General features: G+C 41.1%; 3 protein-coding genes and 1 long non-coding RNA gene across 8 annotated transcripts in view; 2 read left to right on the top strand and 2 right to left on the bottom strand.

Moving 5' to 3' along the window:
• The first annotated feature begins 2,015 nt into the window (after positions 1-2,015).
• Positions 2,016-11,854, top strand: LOC110524113 (receptor expression-enhancing protein 6). Of its 5 annotated transcripts, none has more exons than XM_021603461.3 (7): positions 2,016-2,595; positions 3,874-3,967; positions 4,106-4,244; positions 4,623-4,791; positions 7,515-7,660; positions 10,244-10,290; positions 11,013-11,854. In XM_021603461.3, exons 1-6 carry the CDS (start codon positions 2,463-2,465, stop codon positions 10,286-10,288), a joined length of 726 nt encoding a protein of 241 aa, XP_021459136.1. In that variant the 5' UTR covers positions 2,016-2,462; the 3' UTR covers positions 10,289-10,290; positions 11,013-11,854. The 5 variants fall into 5 exon arrangements, with proteins under 5 accessions (XP_021459136.1, XP_021459138.1, XP_021459137.1 ...); XM_021603462.3 differs by having other exon boundaries at positions 2,254-2,595; positions 10,247-10,290; XM_021603463.3 differs by lacking the exon at positions 10,244-10,290 and having other exon boundaries at positions 2,103-2,595.
• On the bottom strand, positions 9,188-12,194 carry LOC149983524 (uncharacterized). The gene is made up of 3 exons (XR_016496177.1): positions 12,089-12,194; positions 11,824-11,942; positions 9,188-11,565 (listed from the first exon to the last, which is right to left on the bottom strand). It is a non-coding gene; the product is annotated as an uncharacterized LOC149983524 (long non-coding RNA).
• Positions 12,195-12,818: 624 nt separating this feature from the next.
• Positions 12,819-16,676, top strand: c5h19orf25 (chromosome 5 C19orf25 homolog). The gene is made up of 2 exons (XM_021603467.3): positions 12,819-14,664; positions 15,216-16,676. The coding sequence occupies exons 1-2, from the start codon at positions 14,517-14,519 to the stop codon at positions 15,398-15,400; spliced, it is 333 nt and encodes a 110-aa protein (XP_021459142.1). The 5' UTR covers positions 12,819-14,516; the 3' UTR covers positions 15,401-16,676.
• apc2 (APC regulator of WNT signaling pathway 2) overlaps positions 15,957-27,426 on the bottom strand; it is a 35,303-nt gene continuing 23,833 nt past the window's right edge. Inside the window, exons 11-15 of the mRNA XM_021603466.3 lie at positions 27,285-27,424; positions 27,089-27,166; positions 26,816-26,932; positions 26,467-26,681; positions 15,957-24,743 (exon numbers count right to left, since the gene is read on the bottom strand). Of these exons, the coding sequence (XP_021459141.3) occupies positions 19,148-24,743; positions 26,467-26,681; positions 26,816-26,932; positions 27,089-27,166; positions 27,285-27,424 (6,146 nt within the window). The 3' untranslated portion in view covers positions 15,957-19,147. The remainder of the gene's footprint in view (positions 24,744-26,466; positions 26,682-26,815; positions 26,933-27,088; positions 27,167-27,284; positions 27,425-27,426) is intronic.

Here is a 27,426-nt window from a genome sequence, read left to right on the forward strand (position 1 = left end):
TCTCTGATACCTACAAGCAAATTAGTTTAATTTTGGTGAAACCTTTATTCTAAAATGGTGGCATGCAGAGAATTCAATTCTGCTTTGGCTTTGCATGGGATGCAATTCTCAGCAAAATACCGGCTTTCAGGGTCCTAACATTACCTTGTCAGTGAATAGGAAAACAAGCCCTGCAGCTGCAATCTGCAGGAGGATTGCCAGCCAATATCCCTAAAAACTGACAACAGAAATGATTTTTCAACCTTGTAGTAGGCTAGGACGGTTGCAAGACATGATGGTATTACTTACTTTCTGCAATCACCATAAAGAGAACTACAGTGTTGAGATAATTACAGGTACTACTATTTACCATAATCTATCTATGGCTTTCCAATATACAGAAAGCAATATTGTACGTATGGCTAAGTCACAGTGATATTGTAAACAATGGTAACAAGCAAGGAGCTCAGCTACTGTCTTCAGTAGGCAGCTTCGATTGTGTCATGCCCTGACATTAGAGATCCTTTTTATTCTCTATTTTGGTTAGGTCAGGGTGTGATAAGGGTGGGTAGTCTAGTTTTTTCATTTCTATGTTGGCCTGGTATGGTTCCCAAGCAGCTGTCTATCGTTGTCTCTGATTGGGGATATTTAGGCAGCTTTTTCCCACAGTTTTTTTGTGGGATCTTGTTTTTGTGTAGCTGCCTGTGAGCAGCCCAGAACGTCCCGTTTCATTTTCCTCTGTATTGTTTTTGGTGAGTTTCATATTTATTAAACATGTGGAACTCTTAAGTACGCTGTGCCTTGGTCCATTCAGATGAACGTGACAGATTGTGCAATGATCCAAAACACCCAAAGAAGGTGAATCTATGATGATGATCATGAATCTATGAACAATGATGATCAGCAAGATTGCTGGGTCAGTCGTCAGTGTCCACATCTTTGGCAAAACACACACACCTAATTAATAGTCGCCCATCATTGAGTTTATTTTGCCATTGAAAATTTAATTTCACTACCTATTATTTAGACTGATGCCTGACTTTTCTCTTTGGCAACCTTGGCATAGATTCCTACTGCTATAAGAACAGCACTGGATGCCTGGGAAAAGGAATGTTAAAATCATTGTCATTTGTACAGCATGCAGTTATGTTCACAAACTTGTATTACAGTATGTCCATTATAGCCCCACTAGGGGCATGTGACTGATGAAAGTAATCATTTAGAATAGCCAATCATTTTGAATTCCGTGTAGGTGGGCTGTCATTCGCAGAATAATCAATAAACACATCAGGCTTGTTGTTATATTTTGTCATCATATGTTAATGCAGTGGTCACCAACCGGCCGATCGCGATCGAGGCAAGGTTTTCGAGGCATTCCTTGTGGATCATCGAACATTTCTGTACAAAAGCCAATGATAAAAGCCTGCACTCTTTTTTTGTATTTGTGTTGACCTCTTGACACTAAGTGCACTTGATTCAGAAGCCATACGCACCGGGTAAGTGTTCCCTTTTTTAACCATTTCACTTATCTGAAATGACAAACTCCGCCTACCCTGCCGACCGGGAGATCTGTGGCTAAATCGAGTGCGCATACTGCCCTGGCCAATCGGATAGCTGAAATCACCGTGCCTACTGTGATTTCAAGACCCCCGCCAAAGCAAAGTTTGATACCAGCCTGTGTAAAACCATTTAAAGTTGCCAATAGGCACTGGATTTTATTTGATTAACTAGGCAAGTTCAATGACGGCCTACTTGTAAAGCCCCCCGGCCAATCCCTCCCCTAATTGACGTCATATAACCTGTATTCCTCCTATTTGTTTCCTAACCCGGACTACACTGGGCCAATTGTGTGCCGCCCTATGGGACTCCCGATCACGGCCGGTTGTAACACAGCCCGGGATCAAACCTGGGTCTGTAGTGACGCCTCTGGTAGACCGCTGCGCTACTCGGGAGGCGTAAGTGTACCGTCCCCTAAACGTAACAATTTGTGTGAATGCAAAACTGACCTTAGATCATTGTCTAAGGGCAACTTCATTACACTCCTGGAGGGATCACTAAGAATGCGCGTACACTGACACCTGCTGGGTATCCTAATACATTCCACACAGCGACACATTATTCCCGTTAGAAATATAGACAAATTATAGGCACACACCCATATAGGCTGTTTTACCTATTGAAATTAATACAGTGTAGCAGATAAACATCTGTTGCAATTTGGCACTGTACAACTTCAGATAATTATAATCTGTATTCCTATTGGTTTATTTCTAGCCAGTCGTGATCCTTGACCATTCCCTCTCCACCGCCAAATGACGCACAGAGGGACTCTCCAGCAAAACGGATTAAGGAGACGAAACCTGTCCCGTCAGCGGATTTGAACTGCGCGAGGACTCAGATTTCCACAGGGAAAATATAGTTTATTTATATGTTTATTTTTAGAATTTGGCCTTAAGAAACTCCGAACTCTGTAACCCGTCACCATGGGTATCTCAGAAGTACTTAACAAACTTCGAGATCGCGCAGATAAATTTCTAAATGAGAAAAACATGGTTACAGATTTCCTTGGAAAACTGGAGGAGAAAACGGGAATCAAGAAAAAAATTATTGCCCTAGGTATGTAATTTTTGTGTAGCCTACTCGGAGGACAAATTTGTTGTCATGTTAATTTGATGTAGATGTTTAAATACCATTATGTCAAAGATGGATTCCTGTAGGCTATTGATTCATTGGAAGCCTACATTCGTCGAATGCGCAGCACACTTGTAGTCCTTGCTGTGAACACGAACTGCAGCCAATTGGAATGCCTATAAGTAGGTTATGCTATGGCGCACAGTTTGGTATTGACCAACAGGTGTGTTTCTTTAGAGCACACTCTTCAGATGTACCTCTACCTACATTGTATACATTATAAATATTAGATCTACCAATAATATTGTAATGAAAGATTATTTCCATTAGATTTTTAGGAACATACATATTTGAATGGTGCAGTATTATAATTGAAAATACTACTGCTATTACTGTATGTAAACAAAAAACAACCACACTTCCTTCAGATACTTCACTGTCACAAATCCAACCACAGTTCCATGTCTTGGTAGTTTCAGACTGTCCGTTATGTTGAATAATTCATTGTCACCCTCCAGAGGACTTTGGCAAGGCATGGGCCAGGAGTGCGTCCATGCCAGTGGGTTGCACTTACTGTAATACTGTTCCATGTCACATGTTGGTATTAGCCCTAGACAGCACCACCATAGGGAGCCATGTGCCCTTGTGCCATGGGTTCAGTTGTGATGATGTAATTACCCGTGCCTGGTGCCCAATGATACCCACATACTTCCATGAACCCACAATTGCTTCCAGCAAATTCTCAATACTGCTTTATTCAACAAGGAATGAATGCACAAGCATGCACGAGACTAAAAAGTTGTCTCTGGATGTAGAGCTTAACAAGGAATCAACAATGCCATAGAACAACTGTAGTCACCTGTAGACCTAAATATGAGAGTAGGCCGATGTAAGTATATCATCACTGGCAAACACATCCTTTTGTAGATTGGACAATTCTCAAGTTCTAATTTCTTAAATGTTTCTTCTGCAGCTGTTACCAGACATTCTCTCTCTCTCTCTCTCTCTCTCTCTCTATTTAAAAAAAATGTATTTCCCCAGAATTATGAAATCAGTTTTGTGTTGCAACCAAGACAATTATGCATTTTGCATGACATTCTAAAGTTCTGTAAATCCTTCACTATCAATAGCAGCATTTGAGACTCCTCTCACAATTTCCCTAAGACTACATACATTCTCATGAAGTAGCAGTGCACTGCTTGATTAGCATCTTTGTGCAGTATAACGCTTGACCTCTCGTCATGTGTCTTGTGTTATCGACAGGTGCAGTGTCTCTGACGGGACTGTATTTGGTATACGGCTATGGAGCCTCCCTCCTCTGTAACATGATTGGATTTGTGTATCCTGCATATTACTCGTAAGAACAGTAGCAAACTAGCTTTAAAGTTACATGTTTTAAGCTAGACCATTTATGTGTTGCCATTTTACGTTATGTAGTACCTTACCTCAATTAGGGCTATGTAATGTCGGGTACTGTTTCCACTCTTCCATGTAGAATCAAAGCCATTGAGAGCACAAACAAAGAAGATGACACAAAATGGCTGACCTATTGGGTCGTCTACGGAATCTTCAGTTTGGCGGAATTCTTCTCTGACATCTTCCTCTACTGGTTTCCTTTCTACTATGCTTTCAAGGTAAGGTGATAATCAGATGTGTATCACACAGACAGACTCTATTCTAAGCAAACTAAAAACTGCTTCAACTCACTCATTGTGACCAACCACTGACCTTACAGTTACAATATAATTCAAAATCACTATAGGCTATGGAATACAGCCGCATATAACACTTAGTAAGCAATTAATAAGCTTGCTATACATAAACATTCATAAGTACATGTCAATAAATTTGTGGTATGCTGTGAAATACCTGTGATCAAACACCTGTATTTATGCTTTATTTTGGCTCATGGAGGTGTCATGCTTTGCTTATGTGGTTACGGTAGTACTGTATGTGCTGCCCTTCAACATGTGTCAATCATGTTCTTGTTTTTTTCCCACGCTCTTTGCCAGTGCCTGTTCTTGTTGTGGTGCATGGCCCCCGTCACGTGGAACGGCTCTCAGATTCTGTACAACCGGGTGGTGCGGCCCTTCTTCCTCAAGCACGAGGCCACCGTGGACAGCATGGTCAATGACCTCAGCGGGAAGGCCATGAATGCAGCCGAGTCCGTCACCAGAGAAGGTACAGAGGCCCCTGACGGCCCAGTCTAGAAACAGCTAGCTCCTAGCCCCAATGCATTTCATGTACACCTTAAAGTGAAGTATTATCTTATTTTCGACTTCCCTAGGGTGTTGTCATTTCCTCCAAACTGTTTTAAAATATGTTAGTAGGTTATTTACCAGTGTCCAAAATCTCCTTGTAAGCATGTTTGGAGAATGTACGGTGCATTCGGAAAGTATTCAAACCCCTTCCCCTTTTCCACATTATGCTACATCTCACCCTTATTCTAAAATTGATTAAATAAATAAAAATCCTAATTGATCTACACACAATACCCTATAATGACAAATTGAAAACAAGTTTTTGCAAATTATCTTTTTTTTTATTTTTTATTTTTTTTACATAAATACCTTATTTACATAAGTATTCAGACCCTTTGCTATGAGACTTGAAATTAAACTCAGGTGCATCCTGTTTTCATTGATCATCCTTGAGATGTTTCTACAACTTGTTTGGAGTCTACCTGTGGTAAATTCAATTGATTGGACATGATTTGGAAAGCCACACACCTGTCTATATAAGGTCTCACAGCTGACAGTGCATGTCAGATCAAAAACCAAGCCATGAGGTCGAAGGAATTGTCCGTAGAGTTCTGAGACAGGATTGTGTCGAGGCACAGCTCTGGGGAAGGGTACCCAAACATGTCTGCAGCTTTGAAGGGTCCACAAGAACACAGTGGCCTCCATCATTCTTAAATGGAAGAAGTTTGCAATCACCAAGACTCTTCCTAGAGCTGGCCACCCGGCCAAACTGAGCACTCAGGCGAGAACGGCCTTGGTCAGGGAGGTGACCAAGAACTCAATGTTTATTCTGACAGAACTCCAGAGTGGAGATGGGAGAACCTTCCAGAAGGACAGCCATTTCTGCAGCACTCCACTAATCAGGCCTTTATGGTAGAGTGGCCAGACAGAAGCCACTCCTCAGTAAAATGCACATGACAGCCCACTTGGAGTTTGCCAAAAGGCACCTAAAGAACTTTCAGACCATGAGAAACAAGATTCTCTTGTCTGATGAAACCAAGATTGAACTCCTGACACCATCCCTACAGTGAAGCGTGCTGGTGGCAGCATCATTCTGTGGGGATGTTTTTCAGCGGCAGGGAGTGGGAGATTAGTCAGGATCGAGGGAAAGATTAATGGAGCAAAGTACAGAGAGATGCTTAATGCTTAGCGTCATACCCAAGAAGACTTGAGGCTGTAATCGCTGCAAAAGGTGCTTCAACAAAGTACTGAGTAAAGGGTCTGAATACTTATGATAAATGTGATATTTCATTTTCTTATTTTGAATACATTTGCAAACATTTCTAAAAACCTGTTTTTGCTTTGTCATTATGGTGTTTTTATTGTGTGTAGATTTATGAGGGAAAAAAAGAGGGAAAAAAACTATTGTATACATTTCTGAATAAGACTAACGTAACAAATGTGGAAGAATTCAAGTGGCCTGAATACTTTTCAAATGCACTGTAGCAATCGATGCCAGTGGAAACGGATTATATCATTTTGCGGTCAGTACATTCAAAAGCATGCCCAATAAATGTTGTACCTGATTTAGCTATATAGCTAATTTCCCTCTGAAGTCCCTAAATGGCTTGCTATTTCACAGTATAAATCCTATTAGAGAGCTGTGTGTAACACTGCACCCATATAGATGCGGTAAAGAGGTCAATGGAGTGCAGGCCGTGGGGGATAGAAGAAGGACGCCGTGTTGGTGCAGATTCAGCCAATCTGATCTAACAAAGTGGATATTGGTCAAATCTGTCATGATTGATGCATTGTAACAGGCACACAATGCGATTACTAAAGTTCGATTAGGATATATTTCTCTGTTTTCGCTGCATACCATTTAGAAGTTGTCCCTTTTCAGGTTTAGAAGACGTGACTGCTAAATGCTTTCGCCTGTTCGTATAAGCTGGTAGCATAGCTAGCATACAGATATGGGTGGTGGTAGTCAGTCGTTTTTAACTAATGTAGTTGATTGGTGACGATGACATGGACATGTATTGGGGTTGACATCCATACAAACAATATACTCCGATTTTTACCTCAACGTAGTGTGAAATGTACATATAATCAATAGCCTAAATGTAGGCTAATTTTGCTGGGGCAATGAGGATATTCAGGATCTTTCCCCACACGTTTCCATGTCATTTCCATTGTTTTGGTTGAGTTCCTTTGAACTCTTTACTGTATCTATTGAGAAAACAACGATGATATATTTAATGTGCTGTTGGCTATGAGGTCACACCAGTGATGGATTTCATAAACTGGCAAATGGTCCAGCAGGGATTAATGATGTCAACTGAGGTCATAGACAGCTTATAAAAGGTAGACAGAAGGATGGCAGGAACCAGGTCAGCTGATATAGAGGTAGCTATTTTCAACCTGTGAAAGAATGCATACTTACTGTGAAAATAATGCAAAGTATTCAGAATAAACAAATTAGCCTAAATATTGCTATCCATTTAAGTTTCAGGAAAAACTGAGATACACTTGTGTGTGTGTGTGTGTGTGTCTGTTTGTGTGTGCACATGCATGTGTGTTTCAGCCTTGATTGTTTGTATACATCCTTTCCAACTGCTTTTGCAATTTCATGTGCACAGATCGCTTACTTGTTTCAGAAGCAACCTTCATATACCTTTGTTTGCATGGGGCCTGTCTCTTTCTCTCTTTCCTGTCTGCCCTCAGTCCTTCAATCACTGGTGAAAAACAAGACTATAGTACCCAGCGCATCAGGGGCCAAAGGCTTACCCAGCGCATCAGGGGCCAAAGGCTTACCCAGCACATCAGATGCATCAGGGGCCAAAGCCTTACTCAGCACATCAGAATCAGCTGTATGTAAAACAAACTCTTTATTTCTGTAACAAACTCTTTATCACTTGATTTCCTTTGCCATTAGTTAGTGCCTAACACTGCTCCAGCTAAGCTAATATAGTCTCACTATTAGCTTGTTTGCATGTTAGCTGTGTGTTGTTTCCCTAGAGTATGTGTTGTCTATATAGTGCCTTCCGAAATGATTCATACCCCTTGACTTATTCCACATTTTGTTGTGTAACAGCCTAAATTAAAAATGGATTAAATAGATTTTTCTTTCTAACCCATCTACACACACCCCATAATGACAAAGTGAAGACATGTTTTTAGACATTTTTGCAAATGTATAGAAAATGAAATACAGCGATATCTCATTTAATATACATTTAACATTTTAAACATTTAAGAGTGACAGAGTGACTTACAAAAGCAATTAGGGTTAAGTGTCTTGCTCAAGGGCACTTCGACAGATGTTTTACCTAGTCGGCTCAGGAATTTGAATCAGTGACCTTTCGTTTACTGGCCCAAAGCTCTTAACCTCAAGGCTACCTGCCGCCCCAATTCTTTATAGAAGCACCTTTGGCAGTGATTACAGCTGTGAGTCTTTCTGGGTATGTCTCCATAGCAGCGGGAAGATGTTTGGGAGTGCTGCACTTTTTTTTACCCGTGCTACAGACACCTATATCGGTGTGCTAACACAGGACTAGTAAAGGCCCAGAGCACTACTAATATATATATTTGTATTCTTTAAAAACATATATTTTTCAGGGGGTGCTGCAAAAACAACTTGGATGAGTAGGTGTGTCCAAACTTTTGACTGGTACTGCATGTCTCTAAGAGCTTTCCATACCTGGATTTTGCAACACTTGCCCATTATTATTTTTAAAAAATCATTCAAGCTCTGTCAAATCGGTTGTTGACCATTGCTAAACAACCATTTTCAGGTCTTGCCGTAGATTTTCAAGTAGATTTTAAGTCAAAACTGTAACTCGGCCACTCAGAAACATTCATTGATTTCATATGATTTGATTCCCTGTCTTATTGGTAAGAAACTCCAGTGTAGATTTGGCCTTGTGTTTTAGGTTATTGTCCTTTCCTTTCCCAGTGTATGTTGGAAGGCAGACTGAACCAGGTTGTCCTCTAGGATTTTGCCACAACTATGCTTGAAAATATGGAGAGTGCCCCAAACATAATACTTTGTATTCAGGACAAACAGTTAATTGCTTTGCCACATTTTTTGCAGCATTACTTTAGTGCCTTGTTGCAAACAGGATACATGCTTTTGAATATTTTTATTATGTACAGGCTTCCTTCTTTTTACTCTGTCAATTAGGTTAGTATTGTGGAAGAACTACAATGTTGTTGATCCATCCTCATGGTGAAATCCCTGAGCTGTTTCCTTCTTCTCCGGCAACTGAGTTAGGAAGGACACCTGTATCTTTGTAGTGACTGGGTGTATTGATACACCATCCAAAGTGTAATTAATAACTTCACCATGCTCAAAGGGATATTCAACAAAGGGGTTGAATACTTATTGACTCAAGACATTTCAGCTTTTCATTTTTTCTTATTTGTAAACATTTTGAGAAACATAATTCCACTTTGACATTATGGGGTATTGTGTGTAGGCCAGTGATGACAAAATCTAAATTTAATCAATTTTAAATTCAGGCTGTAACACAACATGTGGAACAAGTCAAGAGGTGTGAATAATTTCCGAAGGCACTGTAACCCCTGCTGTAGCCTCTAAGAAACCACTCCTTCATTCTAGTAGCTAGTATCAACTCTTAGTTTTAATATCTCATTTGATTGCTATTATTTGTCAGAAATAATTCAATGGTTTAATTGAACAACAGAAGACGACAACACAGTGTGATCGAAAGTGCCAACACTATTGAAATGCATGTCATCAAAATAGAATACAGATATGTATTTTATGGAGCATGTGTCAAGCCTCTAGTCCACACCGTGGACCACTATTTTCTCTCCTCTGGCTGGTAAATGTTGTTGGTGGGATCATTCCTAAACTGATACTCTGTACAGTCATGTGGAAGTTAATGGGTGCTAGCTAACTAATCCCACTCCACTGCAATCTGTAGACAATGGATACTGATAAAGCTGCCATTAGTTATTTTTCACGTAGTCACTTTCTGCAGGCTTGGAATCTGGGTCTATTGTTTAATTTTGGGAGTGTCTTGTTGGAGGAAATGCAGTAGAAAGCACAGCCTCAACACAAAATAAGCTTTCAAAATGTTTTGCCAGAGATTTTAGCACAGCAACAGATGGCAAAGTCTGTTTTCTCAAGAATGAAAACGAGGATGTAAGTCAGCAAATCCGACTTGTGAGAAGAACAAGTGGCTGGATTAAAGATTCTGCTAGGCTTCCCTCCTCAGGTTTAAAAACAAATCAAGGCCCACTACAGCAGGCATTACCTGAACTGTGAAAAGAGGTAGTCGACCATCAGCCAATTAGCCAATATTTCAATGATTCTAAATGTATGCTTCCCGCTGCTTTGTGCTTCCCTTTCGTCATATGGTTGTGAAGCTCTTTTGAAAGTAATTATTCCTCACTGTCTTGTCTGTTCCTGTTCCATGTCTATTCAGAAGATTATCAATGAGTTGATTTACACTGAACCCACTGTAGACTAATGGTAAGTGTCACACAGTCACACTGTGTGTGTATACAGTATCACTCACTGTATTCACCCGGTCAACCACAAGGTTTTGTGGGCAGTGGCTGAATCTGGTGGCACAGATTGCCATTTGCATTAACCAAGTGCTCTAACCTCCTAAAGGAATAGTTCATTACTAAAGTTTGTCAGATGGTTTTAGACTTCCAAATTCGTCTCGCGTCGTATGAGTCCATGCCCCATGCCATTTGTTGTGTAGATCCAGCTAGGCCGTTTTCCCAAATGAATGAGAAAGATATGGGTACCATCTACTTCCTGTACACTCCCCTCCATATGTATTTGGACAGGGACGCAAACGTTGTACATTTCTTCAAGAATCAATGGGAAGATATTCATTTATAAGTCCAAAAATGTATGTAGCAACTGCAGATTGCCTCTTTATGTGAATTTGTCCAAATACTTATGACTTCCTCAACTGGGGAGTCATGTGAAACATTTGATCTCAAATCCAAAATGGTGGAGTTTAGAACCACATTTGAAACAGTATCTTCACTGTCCAAAAACATATGAAGGGGAGTGTATACTGTGCCCATATTTCTTTCATTTGCCTATATTTCTCATGTCATTTTGACATAACTACTTTGAGTGTCTTACATTTTATTTGGTGAACTATGAGCAACTACAAGTGAAATATGAGCAACTATGAGTGAACTTTGAGCAAGTGTATTTCATTATCTTTACAGACCAACAGGTAGAGGCATCCAACCAAGACAAGTCTCAGTGATGGTACTGATGACAGCAAACCAAACCATGCCAGATTCACAGGAAAGACTTTGGGTTTCCATGTTGAATTGCAAACTGCTGAACCACTAATACTTATGATTGGAAAACAATGACACAAGTCTGACAGAGATTGGGATACCATTACACAGACAGATAACGGGACATGAAAAAAACATAACCAAGGTAAAATTCTGCTTTATAATCGACCAAAACCATTGCAACTGAAAAACACTTCACATCCGCAAGGTTGTGGGTGGTTAGTTGAATGGTATGCAATGTCTGATATTTTGACCTTCTCATCACCTGATTAGAGTAACTGAATTTAAACTGGTCTTTGGTTTACAATCAATGCAGTGTCCTTGTCTGCAGGAGTGTGTGGGCTCAATGTTTCAACAATAGCCCACAGTGTTCTGGTCTTGGACTTCATTGCTTTAGTTTTCACCGTTGTTCTTTGTTTCTTTTTGGACATGTTTTTCTCTCTTTGTGTCTTGTAACAGTTTTGTATAGTCGGATCTAGGCCATATGAAAATGAAATTGACACATACCTCTACTGTAAGTTAGAAATGCATTGGGTCTTGGAATCCTAGTGATATTGTCCAATGGTAAATACTAGTACTGTGTATTTAACCAATCATTTAAGTTGAAGGAGAAAGGGTAATATATGGTACGTCATGAGTTAGGCAATTAAGTTATTTCAAAAACAGTCCTTTATTCCTTTTATTATACATGTACATATGTTGTACTCTCAAAAGGACGTAAAGTAAGTTGTACCTTGTGTATCAATAAAAGTGTCCTCTTCTTATTCAGTGTATTGCTTGTCATTATGATGATCACTGATTCTTTGGCATGGATCATAGGAACTAATGCTGCGTTCAAAGCAACTGGGAACTCTGAAAAATACGAGACAAATCATGACGTCAGTGATCTTCCGGTCGATGAGTCAGAGCTCTAAAAAGAATTGTGTGAATTGTTTGCTGTTAAAGACTGTGTGATAACCTCTATATGCAATATTCCAGTCAAGGGAAAAGTAACATACCTTGGGATTACCATATCTTAGGATCAACAGGAAAGATGCTCATTAGATTGTATACCTATTATTGAAAAAAAACAAAAATAAGTTTAATCATTGGTTTCAGAGGGATTTATCCTTGAAAGGTCGAGTATTGCTTTCTGAAGGTATCTCCACACTTACTTATGCAGCCCAGTCCCTATATCTTGACAACAAAATAGGTAAAGTGGTTGACCAGGTGCTTTTCAACTTCATCTGGAAAAACCGTACACATATTAGGAAATCTGTCGTTATGAACTCGTATGAATATGGTGGTCTCAATTTTTCAGATTTTCCTACTTTGAATAATACTTAAGATAAATTGGGCTAAAATGTTTTCATTATATCTTCTCCCATTTTGGTGGCCTCAATTTTATGTTACTTTGTAACTGTAACATTGCTAAGACTCCTGCAAATGTAACAGTTTTGCTTCCGTCCCTCTCCTCACCCCAACCTGGGCTCGAACCAGGGACCCAAATCAACAACAGCCACCCCCAAAGCATCGTTACCCATCGCTCCACAAAAGCCATGGCCCTTGCAGAGCAAGGGGAACAACTACTTCAGGTTAACTAGCTAGCCATTTCACATCAGTTACACAAAATGATTTGCTTTTCATAAAGTATTCTTAGCGTGGTCATTAATATATAAACATAATTGTTCCCCGCATAGGTATTTCATTTGGATCAATAAGGACATTTTGTATAGAAAAAACTGGTTCAATTATCATATCCTGCTGGTGAGTCAGCTTTTTAATGCAGAAGGATTGTCACTCAATTATGAGGAATTTTTTATCTCGTTACAATATCCCTGTAACACCTAGAGTTTGCCATAGTCGTTGATGCTATTCCATCTGGAACGCTCATGTTATTTAGAGGTGTAGCCAGACCTCACCTTCTTGACCTACCCTCGCTTAATCCAGTTCTCTCCAATAGGGAAAATATGTTTCTCCTTCCTCCCTCAGAACAACAGATCTATACGTGCTTTATTTCAAAGGGATATTGTCTTCATTCCTTATGTCACAAGTTACTGGAATACATTGGTCACTAATATCTGTTGGAAAAAAGTCTGGTTATTACCACACAAATACTTGCTCGTTAACAGGGTCAAAGAGGTCTCTTTCAGAATGATCCATAAGTATTACCCTGCGAATCATTACCTGAAGAAACTCAAAACAAGACATTAACATTGATTGTACTTTTGTTTTGAGCATCCAGAAACAGTTTCACATTTACTTTGGCATTGTCTACATGTAAAACAATAATGGAAAGATATTCAGTTTTATAATTGTTAATATTCTTGATGACTTTTGTTTGTTATGGGAGAATGTGCTGCTCGGTTTCCTTAACGATAATAAAGATAAAAACAATTTTACCTCAATTATAATTGTGCTAATGGAAAAATGTCATATTCATAAATGTAAATTCACTAATAAAAAAAACACCTCCGTGTTTTCTATAAGGAATTCGAGCAGTACAATTAAGACCATTCCACATTCTTCTAATAAGAAAGTTGTTAAAAGAAGCACACATATTGATTGTTTTAAGGTCTTTGTATAATCTGTCATTTGTTGTACCCCCTAGCATGTTATCATTGTCTATATGTGTACTTGTATGTATACAGAGTATTCTACATTATATAAAATAAAATGAGCTCTAGAAAGAGCCCGAGTTCCCGAGTTGAAAGACCGTTCAAATCGATGTTTTCCAGTCGGAGCTTGTTTCTTTCTGAGTTCCCAGTTGTTTTGACCGCAATGAAGTCGGCAGTACGAGAGTTTTGAACGCGGCATCTGCTTGTCAGAACTAGAAATTCGGAAATGTCCGACATTTCCTAGTTCCGACTGGCGCCTGAACTCGGCAAAAGCATTTTAGAGGAAAGTGCTCTCTAGTCGTCATCATTGGTTCAACCCCAATAAAAGATGGCTTCTAATTTGCACGAGGGCAATATATACAATTGAATGTATTATTATTATGAATTAAACATTTTCTTGATAAAAACATAGGATTAAAAATACAGCGAAAAAAATAAAATTATATATATATATATATATATATATATATATATATATATATATATATATATATGAGCAATGACGTGTCCGTCTCACACGAATGACGTGTTAACTTCAGCTTCACGCACAATCTGTTTAGCCTCTACCTTTGTAGCTAGCTATGAATATTGTTTCAAGTTATGTTGTATGTAGAGTTAGCGACGTTTGCCCGACAGCTTGGTGAAATTGCACCGTAGAAAGTATTCAGTTAAGCTACCAACAGAGAAGTGGTACGTTTAGAAGACCCCGCAACACCATTGGCTTGCTTAGGAAATCAGACAACAGGACTCTGATGCAAACTGTTTCGTAGCTACATGTATAGACATAATATTCCACGGTATCGTTATTCCATATAGTACGCTCTGCAGAATGAATATCAGCATGGGTGCCAAAAATAAGAAGCGAGTGGTACTTCCAAGTCGACCAGATCCGCCCACTGTGGAGCAAATTCTTGAGGACATCAACAGAGCCTTTTCGAATGATCCAGTCTTCAACGTCCTGGAAGATGGCAACCAAGGTACGCACTATGCGCCTATGAATCCGGGTTGTATTCATTCGTCTGATTCCGTTGCAAAATATTTTACAATGGAAACAGTTTACTCCAAACGTAAATCGTTTTGCAACAAAAACGAGTTTCAATAGGACAAATTCGGTTAGGTCACTTCCCGTTTCGTTTGCTTCCGGTTAGTTCCTAAACGGTAAAGAATCCTACTAATGAAAACACCCCAGTTCATCAGTCAAACAGATGGCAAGTCATTAAAGGTAGGCTCGGCGAAATTACGTTGCCACGAGTAGCACCAAAACTGCGAGGAAAGGTTGAACCTCGTGCTTCACAGTTGTTTCGGAAATTTACCGACTGTTTACTTTCTGCATCTACATCATATCGCTGAGTCTAAGTATCCTGTTCATTGCCATGGTAGCCTGCCTTATTACTGTGAATTCAAACAGACACTTTCACTTTATTTCACCTAATGTAATGTTGAGCTTTCAGCAAATTATCTTCTTGATTAGATAGCTTATATGATAACAAACCTGTAGAACTAAACTGGATGTTGTCCCTTTCCACAGATACCAAGAGGGGGTCCTCAGACAATGAAGCAGAGACAAAGTACCTTCAGAGCCGCAGGTACTTGGAGATGAACGAGCGGCTTCAGGAGGTTAGAGGTGAACTTGTGCAGCAGAGGGAGGAACTGTGGGTGGCCAAAGAGCAGTTGGAGAAGAGTGTGGCCGAGGTCAAAGGGAGAGCCCTCTGACCAGTCTTCCCTCACACCTCAGGGCTGAGGGAGCACATTACCTCAGCTTAAACAGATTCATCAGGAATTAACTTGGCTTCCTTGAGTCATGCCACCTCAATCTCGCAGAGGAGGGTCTCATAGCAGAAAATAGAAATTGGACACAACAGATTGTTGTTCCGACTCATTGGTGTTTAAATGTGTCTCCATAAATTGGTGTGACTTTTCACGAAATGTTAAAGCAAATTAGTTGTCTACATGTTCTGTAATGACAATTAATAAAATAATTATTTGTGAACAAATATAACTTGGTTTTTAATGTTCAATAACACTGACATGTGCAGGAGTCAGGCTACGGCTCATATGAATGTTATATTTTAACTTAAAGGTCCTTATGTAGTTAATGCAATGATCAAGTACATGTCAGTGTAGAGTATATATGTTTCTTAATTAGCTCAGAAAACTGTCAGTCTATGTCCACGTTTCATTGGCATGAATGCATGTTTAGTCGATTATAATTGAAAGCTCATATTATATTGCTTTGATATATTCAAGAAAAAGTCAAATTAAGCTTTAAGTCAGCCAGGAAAATGATACACATCCACAATTTATTTGATGAGAAAATGTATAATGATGACTTTCATTCCTTGGCCTATATCACATGGTACCATTTGCCTGTGGCCCTGTTTATACATGGCATGAGATTTCTTCTACCCCATATCTGATCTGCTATAATCCTTCTTTCCTTTCACCCCATGGCCCAACTTAATTTAGCCTATCCTAGTTGAAGCAAAGTGAGTAATATCAAAATGACACTGATCTCACAGGATACCTAATTGCTAATACAGTATTCCAGTTCCGAGTCATGGCTGATCCAAATCGGCTTTCTATTCCACCTTGGGAGGGGATTTTCACTAGACTCGTTCACAAATCTTTCCGGTGCTTTCAAGCATTGAATCTAACTTTATGTAATTTAATGCCAGGTATAAACAAGGTCTATGACGTTCATGGTGTACAACCTTGGATCTTTTAATCTGATTCGTAACATACATTATACAACATTTCCGTTGTAAGAACCTTTACAAAAGATTTCAAGAATACTGTCTTGATCTTTGACAACTTTCCTATGTACTCCATTGTCACTACTAGTCTTTAAGGGCTGTTTATACATTATCAATGGCAATTGTGACAAAGGGGCTTGGTTAATTGTATTACTCAAATGCTTTGGAAATGTTACCTGACTCAATTTAACATTGTACATTAAATGAGAATAAACAGCTCTTAAATTCCATGGAAATCACGCCAGATTAGTTTCATTTCTGTCAAGCACTTCTCTCAATCGAATTGTCTTGGTTACATCTCTTAAGAGAACATATGAACAGGTGATGTTACAACTACAGAGAATATGCATTTTTATTTCTAAGGTCTTTATGCTTGAGTTCGTTGACCTATCACTACTGACAGCAAGACGTTTAAGCGGATATTAACACCTTTCTGTAAATATTTCTACAGAATAATTTCTGTATGTGTACTCTTGTGTAGAACCCAACAGTTGTTTCTTAACGACCATCATCCACCATCACACCATATTGTACAGTACCTGCTCTCTGATTACTTTAAGTGATTCTAGAGGCGAACACATATGTCATAGCATTCAATAGACAAAGGCATTTACAGCTATTATGTTGAAATACAGTCATTCAGACTGTTCATCTACAATTAGAATCAATGAGCATGGCATATTCTCACTGCCACTTGATCCAGAATGGAGATGGACAAGAAATGCATGTTTGTTTCCATGGCTGGTTATTTTATGTTGGTCTTTTTAAATAAGGAAGAATGCCACTGAGGAGAAGTTCATTTTAGTTCAACATCTACAATATTAACAGGTGTAATACAGGTGTATTTAGCATGCTGTAAGGAGCAACACAGAGTTGTTTTTGCTCACTGGGAAGCTTACAGAGTTCTACTGCATGTCTGCACCAATGTTCCCTCAATTGTTTTGGTGCGCTGCGCAAATCAAATTTGAGGTCTTGTGAACGGAAACTTGAATGTTGTGAGAATTTTGTCCAGCTTCCGGCGTGTGTTTACAGTTTTAGACAGTAACCAATAGGCTATTGTGGCTATTTGAGCATAATGTAGGCCTACCAAGGAAACGAATGGCGCAAATCCCATAACATTCACATAGAAATAGCTTTTGATTTCTATGAAATAGCCTACAGTAGCCTATATGTGGTGTTCAATGCAGGCCTACATTGCATGAGTCTTTTAAAAACGTTTTTATGAAGGGCTTGACATTAATTCATTTTTTTTTTTTTTTACTTATTCTGTAACCATGGGTAAAACAAATAGCATTGTATAGTATTATATGATGCAATAAACCACTTTACAAAATTCAATTAATTATTATTACCATACAGCGAATTAGACAATGTAGGCTACCCCTCTTCCTATTGGTTTATGTGCATATTCACGCCTGTCTCAAAACACAACACTGCCCCTTTAATTAAGACACAAGCTTTTTACCTGACTGGCTTTTCAACGAGCTTGAAATGTATCCAACACGTTTTGTGCTATTGTATGAAGCAGTAACTCTCCATTGCTGACCTATACTTATCTATAACTGGGCTAATAACTCGCTATCTAGCAAAGAATATCAACAAATGTCCACACGCGCGGCTCTGATCTGAAAAGCGCATTCACTTGCATTCAGATCGTGGGCTACACCCGCAAATAGAATTCTTCTCCGTTGCGCTCTGCCTACAACAAAATAACCGACTAAATCTTGCAAAGATGGATTTGTTTTGTTTTGTTGCATTAAACATGGCCTGATATAATGTTGATTCGATCACAGAAAATTTTGCTATATATAATGTGAACTCAGTGAAGTTCAAACTCTTGAATCTCTGAGCCATCTGGCTTTTTTTCTGCGTGGCAGTCCTGGAGGAGGTACACGGCTGCGCATGCGCTCAGTTTAGAGGGAACATTGGTCTGCATGCATTTACAATACCGCTTCTAAAACAGAATACAGTTAACATAGTGTTCCAGCAGTGCTGATTATTTAACGTTAACTATTGGCAATAATAATTCCTGCAGTGGTTCTAAAGTGAAGGCTAACAGTGTGGTATCCTCAGTAGTAAATAGTGTGGCGAAGGCAAAGCAGTAACATGTGGGTACATAGTAAATACTTTACATAATATTATGTCCATATTTTGATGTATTTCAACAGTCTTTTTCAAATGAGTTTGGAGCTACAGTAGTACCTTTTCAAAAAGTCTTCCAGCTGGGTTTTCACTCAATGATTTGCATATTGTTTTTCAATAATGGTTGTTCCTTCATTTTGATGATGGTGCTGTATGTCTTGAAATCCACAGACAATTGTATTTTTTTTCCCTATGTTGTCATGTCTCCACTAATCTTCTAACAAGCAATGGTTTATATACAAATACAAAAAGTACAAAAATGTGCATTTTGTACGAGATTAGGTAACTCCTCTCTAAATATAGGATAGTGTTATTCTATCCAATGAAGTCCTGTCTTAATGCATACATCCAACTTGTATGAATGACATGTGGGATCAGATGATTTGAAATGACGAGTGTTCTTTTTTGAAGACATGTTTCTGATGGAGTGAGGAAAAAGAAGGTTCAATACCCGAGGTAAAAGGATTGACATACACAAGTATTTGTGTTAGTTTCAATCAGGAACACAGTAGGATTTTTCTCATCTCAATTGTACAGAATTACATACGGTACTACGTAGTAGGTACTAGGCTTCAGATTTTTCACATGACTTCTCATTGATTGTTGTTGCTTGGCTCTGTGCATCTTGCAGGCAGCAGGCCATGGGGCTGGGTATGTAGTTGAATGGGGTGACCCGAACTGCCTTGCTGGGGGAGCTCTGACGGAAATGGCCGACGCCGCCTGTGTGAGTTTCCACAGAGTGAGCGTTTCCAGAGGATGCTGTGCTGTAACTCTTTAGGGATCCATCAGAGTCTCCATCTTGGCCGGAGCCAATGCTGATCTTTCTAAGGAGGGCTAGTCTTGCTGCTTCCTCTGAGATGATTGAAGCTGTCTCAACAGTTGGAGAGGTGCTTGAGTTGGTCTTGTTGGACAAGAAATCCTCTGTTTGGACTGTAGCGTCGCTCGTCTTTCTTGACTTTAGTAAAATGGTTGGCAGTTTCCTTGGCAGTGCCGGTGGTTTTGGTTTTGGCCCTTCAGGAACAGGCAACAGAGGCAATGCAGTAGATGGCAGAGTGCTCTTCAAGATTTGAGGCACATCCTCATCCCGAATCCTCCTCCAGGTGACTCTGTCATTGAGGTGTGATCCAGTTCTCTGCTGCTTCTTCTTTGTATCGTCCTCACTCTTGGCTCGCCCACTTGAGTCGGAGGACGAGGAGCGGAGGGAGGAGCGGCTGGTTACTCTGCTTAGTATGTTTATGCTGGGCGATGAGGAATGGCGCTTGATGTTGTCTCTTGCTTGTTGCTTGGTTGCGGAGACGTTTCTCGGAGGCACCCTGCAGGGACTCTCTGAGCTGGTTCTCCTGGCTGGACACCTCGTTGAGAGGTCTCGGTCACTAGAGCAGGCTCTGGACAGAGTCACAGTCTGCCTTTGAAGCCCCTGCTCCTGCCTTGGCTCTTGCCTTTGCCCTGGGCCCTTTCCTTGCATTCTTCTTGGTCCCTGAGCAACTGCCTTTAGCTCTTGGCATCGAGATGAGCATAGGAAGACTGCAGGAGCACCTGGAATTGCTTTTCTGGGCGATGCGTGCTGCGAGGTAGGCACAGAGCGTGAGGACGAAATGTCACGTCTCATCCTTGTCTTTGATTCCTTGATAAATGTCAATTGCCTCAGGAACCCATTGCGGTCAGACTCGCTGCTGCTTGAATGGGTAGATGGCATGCGGACTAAGTCAAAACGATTGGCTGGAGGGATTATTTTTCCAGACACCTGACTGTTTTGTCTGCTGATACTTGTGGGTTGGTTGGTTACCAATGGCGATAGAGTTCTGGACTGTCTTGCTGCATTCTGCATGAAGGGTATTCGGACGGGTGACTTCTGTGTTTTGTGTCCTGGAGGTATTGGGCTCTGATTTGAAGGAACAGTGGAACGTCCCTTCCTTTCAGGTGGACTACCTGCTGGTGTGTTATCTTTTTGGGGAACAGGTTTACTTGTTTGTGAGGGCGAGATTATTTTCTTCTGTGACTGTCTCGATGGAGTAGAGCTTTGAGATGATCCAGAGGATGAGCTCTTTGGTATCCTCGGAGGTGGGGTTGAGCTTCTTTTCGGCAAACACCACTGTGTGGAGTCCAGGGGTTGTCCCAAACGGTGGAGACTCTTTGACCTCTGTTGAGCAAGGTTTGGATTCTTTGGAGCATCTGTTTTGGGGGATTCTTTATTAGGAGGCGGCCTTTGCGAAAGATTTGTCTCTTTCTTAGGCGTGTATGTCACTGTTCTACCTCTGAAGACGACTGGTAGATTTGGAACTGGTTTACGTTGGTTAAAGTCCAGTGGTTTGTTTGCTTTTTTGTCTTTAAAGATCTTCTTTTCTTTAGGCGTAAAGCTAGATCCAGACATGAATGAGAGGACAGATTCAGTCTCTTCAGAGGAATGTTCTTGAGACTTTGATGCTTGTAACCTTGTGACAACAGAATTAGCTCCTTCTTGTATTACTCTCCATTCAACACTGTTGAGGTCTGAGTCTTTATCAGATGCTATATCATCACTGTCAAAGTCTTGGTCGTTGTTCCATCCACCGGACACTTTCTGCATGTCGTTTCTTTGTTTCTGCTTCTTCTCTGCTTTCTTTCTTGCAGATAGCTTCTTCCTCTGCTTGGGCATTGCAGATGTTATGCATTTTTGCAGAAGATCATCCTCTGAATCCATACTGACTGAGCTTGGTGAGCTTTGTTCCTCATACTGATTGTGGATGTGCATTGGTCTTGTTTGTTGGACCTGGTTAGATATCTTGTTGTGTTTGTTTTTCACCCATACTTGCTGGGATTTTGATTGGTGTTCCTCAAATTCTGCATCACTCAAAGAGCTAAGAGATGAACTAAGAGAGTAACATGGGGGTGTTTCCTCCATGATTAGTTTGTGCTTGATCCTATTGAAGCCTTTGGGTCTTGTCTGGGAATTGTCAATCCGACCAATATTAGTCATACTTCGGGAGAGAGTGTTTCTGCTGGACTCTCTCATCTGTTTTCTCCCTGTCCTTTTCATCACTCCCTCCTCTTTGTCTGTCTGGTCATCATTCAAGCAGTAAATGGCTTCCCCTGTAGGTGTTGGATGGGGCATGGACTGAAAAGCCTTATTTCTCTCTAGTGCTCTCTGATTTTGGTTCCCTTCTGTGTTTTGCTTTATGATAGGTAGATCCAGTTTCCTTGTCAGGACCTGTCCCTGCTTTTGTCTTTGTTGATTGGGTGATTGATCACGGTTTCTCTGATTAGCCACTCTATCAGCAACTTCTTTGCTCTGCATCAGTACTCTTTGAGTGGGAATGACATGTTTGTTTGACCTGCTCATTTGATTGACTGGTATGTCAGGCTGACTGGTAATTTTAGTGGGTTTGTGGAAGTGCGAGAAAACCCGAAGGTCTTCAATTCTCTTTGCCTCTTGATCCAACAATTCCTGTTTGTTCATACTTCTAACCCTCCAATCTTTTGCCCCCTTGTCCCTCACTGGGTACTGAAGTGTTTCGTCACTTAACGATGTCGTGCTGGAAAAGTTGACAGGGGTGCCCTCGGCAGAATCCGTGTATGATGAATCATCAAGATATAAGTCCTTTTGTTGCATCACAATCCTTCTCCCTGAGCACATTTGATTGGCATTGCTAGGAACCATCATATAAACAGGTATAGGTTTTCGGGTTTGTGAGTTTAGAACATGGGTGGGTAAGGTGGAGATCAAGGAGGGCATTACTTTCCTGAACTTGGAGGGCATTGCTGAATTGATGCATTCTTTGAGAATTTCTATATCATCATCTGAATTGCCCTCACTATATCTCTCCCCTTGGTCCATAAAAGAAGGATGCTCATTGTCATCTCTATCTCCATGAGCCCTTGGGAATGATGGATTGTTGTCCTTTTGGTGGAGTAAGGGAGTCAATTTCAGTTCCACATCCTTCTGAATGTAGTGCTCATGAAGAGGTAGAGCACTCAAGCTGGAGGCACATGAAAAGTTCTCTGTGGGTTTTTCTACTGTAAAATAGATCATGGTGTCCAAATCTGGAGGTAAGTTGATCCTTTCCTTAAAGTCTGCAACTTCCATGAACTTGCGCAAGCTGCTTTCCCACTGCCCTGCTGTCCCCGCATTTTGGGTTTCTGGTCCATTTGATTCAGCAAAGCATGGGGTTTTGCTTCGACTGGGGGGCATGGTTTGTCCTGGACTGTCAGGAAGATCACTTGGACTTATGGTTCCACTGATCATTCCGCTGCATGGATCACTAAGTATGGAGCTGGCAATTGAATGAGACTCAAAGCTACCCAGTGAGCTGACCGAGCTACAACGGCTCATCACAAGTGGGGTCTCATGGATGTAATTCTCTGATGAACTTGAAGGTGATCTGTCCTCAAGTATGCCTGGTGATACACCCCTGAGGAACACCTTTTCACGTTTGGTGGGGCAGGGAATTTCAATAGGATCAGACCCAATGCTCAGACAGGTTTTTGAATCAGTGACTAGCAGTTGGCTATCACTTAAATCCTCCAGAGTCTCATTCTCCTCCTCCCTATTGACCAGATCCCCATCTTCCATTTCAATGATCTCAAGTGATGAGTCACTCTCCAACTCATTTTCACTTTGACTCTGTCCGTCAAGAGCTCCATCACCAGAGGAGAGGGAGGACAGGGAACTGCAACGGGAGAAACAGATTGGGGTGTTCTCCACTGAATACTTCTGCAGTGTCTCCATTGGGCCAATGGTTGGACTTCTAGCAGAGCTCATTGGAGAAAACTTGGCTAAACTCCCTCCAGTCATCACAGTTGGGACCCAGGCTTGTCTCCTCATTGCTTGAGCTGCCTGCACATTGATGGCACTTTTTGCAACACCAAACTTGGAGACACTTTGAATTAGAGGGACATGTTGGTAGGAAGGGGACAGCTTTATGGAAGTCATGCTGACATCAGAAGAGAGTTTAGTTGATGCACTAGCTGGTGTTTGTGGGGGCAGCTCTTGGCTCTTCTCGGTTTCTGTGCTATTTATTTCAAGCAATTGAACCTCTTTGTTGTCCACAGAATCTCTCTCTGGCACATCAATCGGACTTGTCGCATTGAGAACATGAGCTCTGATGTTAAGATATTCTTGATGGGCAACCTTAAGATCAAGCTTGTTAGGTCGTATTTGAGCTGTTGCTGACCTCGCTGAGGGCCTAATCTGGTCCTTGCTACCACAATAGCCATCACTGGTACTGCCACTGTTGAGACTGTCAGTGGACAAACTTGCATGGGTGGTTTTGAGACGTAAGAGAGCATAGGCTCTGTTTAGACGTTCTCTGTGTGCAAAGTTGCTGGTATCAGAGAGGCGGCAGGGGGAGCATGACTTGGCCCGGGCCTCATGGAGTTCATCTGATCCATAAGGCCAGTCTGCAAAATGGTCCTCTGAGCTAAGGCTGAAGCTGTCCTCCGAAGATGTATGCATGGTAATGTCCTCCACAAGCTTATCAATCTTGGCCACAGTGTTGGTGATCTTTTTTGCTAATTTTCCTGCTGCAACAGACACCTCGTCTTCTGGAGGCGCGGGCCTCTTATCCTCTGTCTGTGGTGGCTCCACGTCTCTCTCCGGTTCACTGTCCTTCTTGCGAGGCTGGTTTTGAAGAAAGTTGGAATTGGTCAGGAACATGGAGAGCATGGAGAAACTCCCTGTATCCAGACTACTGGAGACATTAGGGGCCTCATCATCATCAAAGCAGCCTGAGTCAGATGCATAATCCTTTGCCAGGCTCTCGATATGCCGCAGCGGCTTGTTAATGCTTGGATGCTTGGGGCTGCTTTGTTTTTCAATGGAATCAAATGTTTCAGCAAGGTGCTTTGCATCTAGCTCAGCCTCCAGTGCTTTCTGCTTCCTCATGTAGAGCGAGGGCATGCAGGAACCAGGGGATATGACCGCAGCATCCTTATACTTGAGGGGCCGATTTGTGAGCAGGTTCCGTAAAGCTGCGGCACTTCCCATGGCTATCATTTTGTGCTTGGAGTGGATGAGGTTGCGCAGCATGCTGACTGCTCCCAGGTCCCACAGCAGCTCCTGGTCCTTGGGACTGCGGGCAGAGAGGTTCCAGAGGGTCCCACAAGCGTTGCTCACAATCGTCAGGCTGTGAGAGCGCAGGTGCTGAAGCAGAGTTTGGAGGCAGTTGTGGTCCCTGAGGATTTGCCTGAATTGAAAGAGAGAAAAAACGTATTAGAATTAATTTTGTGGTTATTTACAGTTGAAGTCGGAAGTTTACATACACTCAGGTTGGAGTCATTAAAACTAATTTTCCAACCACTCCACAAATGTCTTGTTAACAAATTATAGTTTTGGCAAGTCGGTTAGGACATCTACTTTGTGCATGACACAAGTACATTTTCTAACAATTGTTTACAGACAGATTATTTCACTGTATCACAATTCCAGTGGGTCAGAAGTTTACATACACTAAGTAGAATGTGCCTTTAAGCAGCTTGGAAAATTCCAGAAAAAGATGTCATGGCTTTAGAAGCTTCTGATAGGCTAATTGACATAATTTGAGTCAATTGGAGGTGTACCTGTGGATGTATTTCAAGGCCTACCTTCAAACTCAGTGCCTTTTTGCTTGACATCATGGGAAAATCAAAAGAAATCAGCCAAGACCTCAGAATTTTTTTTGGAGAACTCCACAAGTTTGGTTCATCCTTGGGAGAAATTTCCAAACGCCTGAAGGTACCATGTTCATCTGTACAAACAATAGTACGCAAGTATAAACACCATGGGACCATGCAGCCATCATACCGCTCAGGAAGGAGACGTGTTCAGTGTCCTAGAGATGAACGTACTTTGGTGCGAAAAGTGCAAATCAACCCCAGAACAACAGCTGGAGGTGCTGGAGGAAACGGGTAAAAAAGTAACTACATCCACAGTAAAACGAGTCCTATATTGACGTAACCTGAAAATCCGCTCAGCAAGGCAGAAGCCACTGCCATTAAAAAAGCAAGACTACGGTTTGCAACTGCATGTGGGGACAAAGATCGTACTTTTTGGAGAAATGTCCTCTGGTCTGATGAAACAAAAATAGAACTGTTTGGCCATAATGACCATCGTTATCTTTGGAGGAAAAAGGGGGAGGCTTGCAATCCGAAGAACACCATCCCAAACGTGAAGCACGGGGATGGCAGCGTCATGTTGTGGGGGTGCTTTGCTGCAGGAGGGACTGATGCACTTTACAAAATAGATGGCATCATGAAGAAGGGAAATTATGTGGGTATATTGAAGCAACATCTCAAGACATCAGTCAGGAAGTTAAAGCTTGGTCGCAAATGGGTCTTCCAAATGGACAATGACCCCAATCATACTTCCAAAGTTGTGGCATAATGGCTTAATGACAACAAAGTCAAGGTATTGGAGTGGCCATCACAAAGCTCTGACCTCACTCCAAAATAAAATGTGTGGGCAGTACTGAAAAAGCGTGTGCGAGCAAGGAGGCCTACAAACCTGACTCAGTTACACCAGCTCTGTTAGGAGGAATGGGCCAAAATTCACCCAACTTATTGTGGGAAGCTTTTGGAAGGCTACCCGAAACGTTTGACCCACGTTTTTAAACAATTTTAAGGCAATGCAATACTAATTGAATGTATGTCAACTTCTGACTCACTGGGAATGTGATGAAAGAAATAAAAGCTAAAATAAATAATTCTCTCTACTATTATTCTGACATTTCACATTCTTAAAATAAAGTGGTGATCCTAACTGACCTAAGACAGGGAATTTTTACTGGGATTAAATGTCAGGAATTGTGAAAAACTGAGTTTAAATGTATTTGGCTAAGGTGTATGTAAACTTCCGACTTCAACTGTATGGCAATGGCAATAATTATTAAACTGTTGCACTGATATACAGTAGAATTCAATTCAAGTAAATACCTGTAATCATCCCGTGTGGCCACAAGACTGGAAACATTGCGCAGGATGCCACCTCCACTCTCGATGATTGCCAGTGAGTTGGTCTGACATCTGTAGGTGAGGGTGCTGACCAAGAAGCCCAGAGCCCCATCTACTGAGCAAATGGCTACCTTGTTCTCAGGACTGTGTGCTGACAAGTTCCACAGAGCGCTGAGGAGGCTTTTCAACGTGGATTCCTAAAATGGGATTTTACATTTACATTGCATTAGAGATTAGAATTGTGCAGATATTTTGCCATTGTTTCCTTTGGTTATTGCTTTGGTTACAATTGCCACCATGCATCGATGACATTATCTCGGTGTGATCTTACTTTTGTGGCTTGAAGAGCACAGGTTATCAATCCTGTTACACTCCCTATGTCCCTAAGGACCCTCTTGCTGTTGATGTCTGCACGCCATGACAGATTTCTCAGAATACTAGACACTACCTGTGAGGGGAAAAATAGATATCTCTTTAGCCATGTGGTACTGGAAACATTGACTTAAACCGCTGAAACTGAAAAGAGTAATGTCTCGTGGTTCTGAAATGTTGACAAAAAATAAAACACTCTCAAGTAGTTAGGATAGTAGTAAGCATGTTGTACCTGATGTAGTTCCTCACTATCAGATGCAAGTTGGGCAACAATGGCCTGCAGGCAGCTTTTCTTTGTGCAGAGAGTGGCCTGTGTAAAAGAGAGGTCAGACAGGAGTCATTTATCTTGAATAAAAAAATATTCTTAAGAATTGGGATAAATATGTATCCCTCTCAGTTTTTTAAATGCTTTTCTCATCATACATTACCTTGTTGACGACATCTCCGAACGTGAGGTTTGTCAGCGCCATGCCTGCGTAGCGTCGAAGCGCCATATTGATGGGATCGTTCTTCATTCCGTACAGCTCCTGGTCCAAGTGCATTAGCTCTGCGACTACCTGCAACCCCCCT

Source organism: Oncorhynchus mykiss, chromosome 5 (assembly GCF_057628025.1).
Source record: "Oncorhynchus mykiss isolate SJ-2025 chromosome 5, ASM5762802v1, whole genome shotgun sequence".
Lineage (NCBI taxonomy): Eukaryota > Metazoa > Chordata > Actinopteri > Salmoniformes > Salmonidae > Oncorhynchus > Oncorhynchus mykiss.

Excerpts from the sequence above, each read along its gene's own strand:
- c5h19orf25 (XM_021603467.3), top strand. The coding sequence starts at position 14,517 with ATGAATATCAGCATGGGTGCCAAAAATAAGAAGCGAGTGGTACTTCCA. Across the intron at positions 14,665-15,215 it reads CCTGGAAGATGGCAACCAAG|ATACCAAGAGGGGGTCCTCA; the intron begins GTACGCACTATG and ends CCCTTTCCACAG.
- LOC110524113 (XM_021603461.3), top strand. The coding sequence starts at position 2,463 with ATGGGTATCTCAGAAGTACTTAACAAACTTCGAGATCGCGCAGATAAA. Across the intron at positions 2,596-3,873 it reads GAAAAAAATTATTGCCCTAG|GTGCAGTGTCTCTGACGGGA; the intron begins GTATGTAATTTT and ends TGTTATCGACAG. Across the intron at positions 7,661-10,243 it reads TCAGCACATCAGAATCAGCT|AAGATTATCAATGAGTTGAT; the intron begins GTATGTAAAACA and ends ATGTCTATTCAG.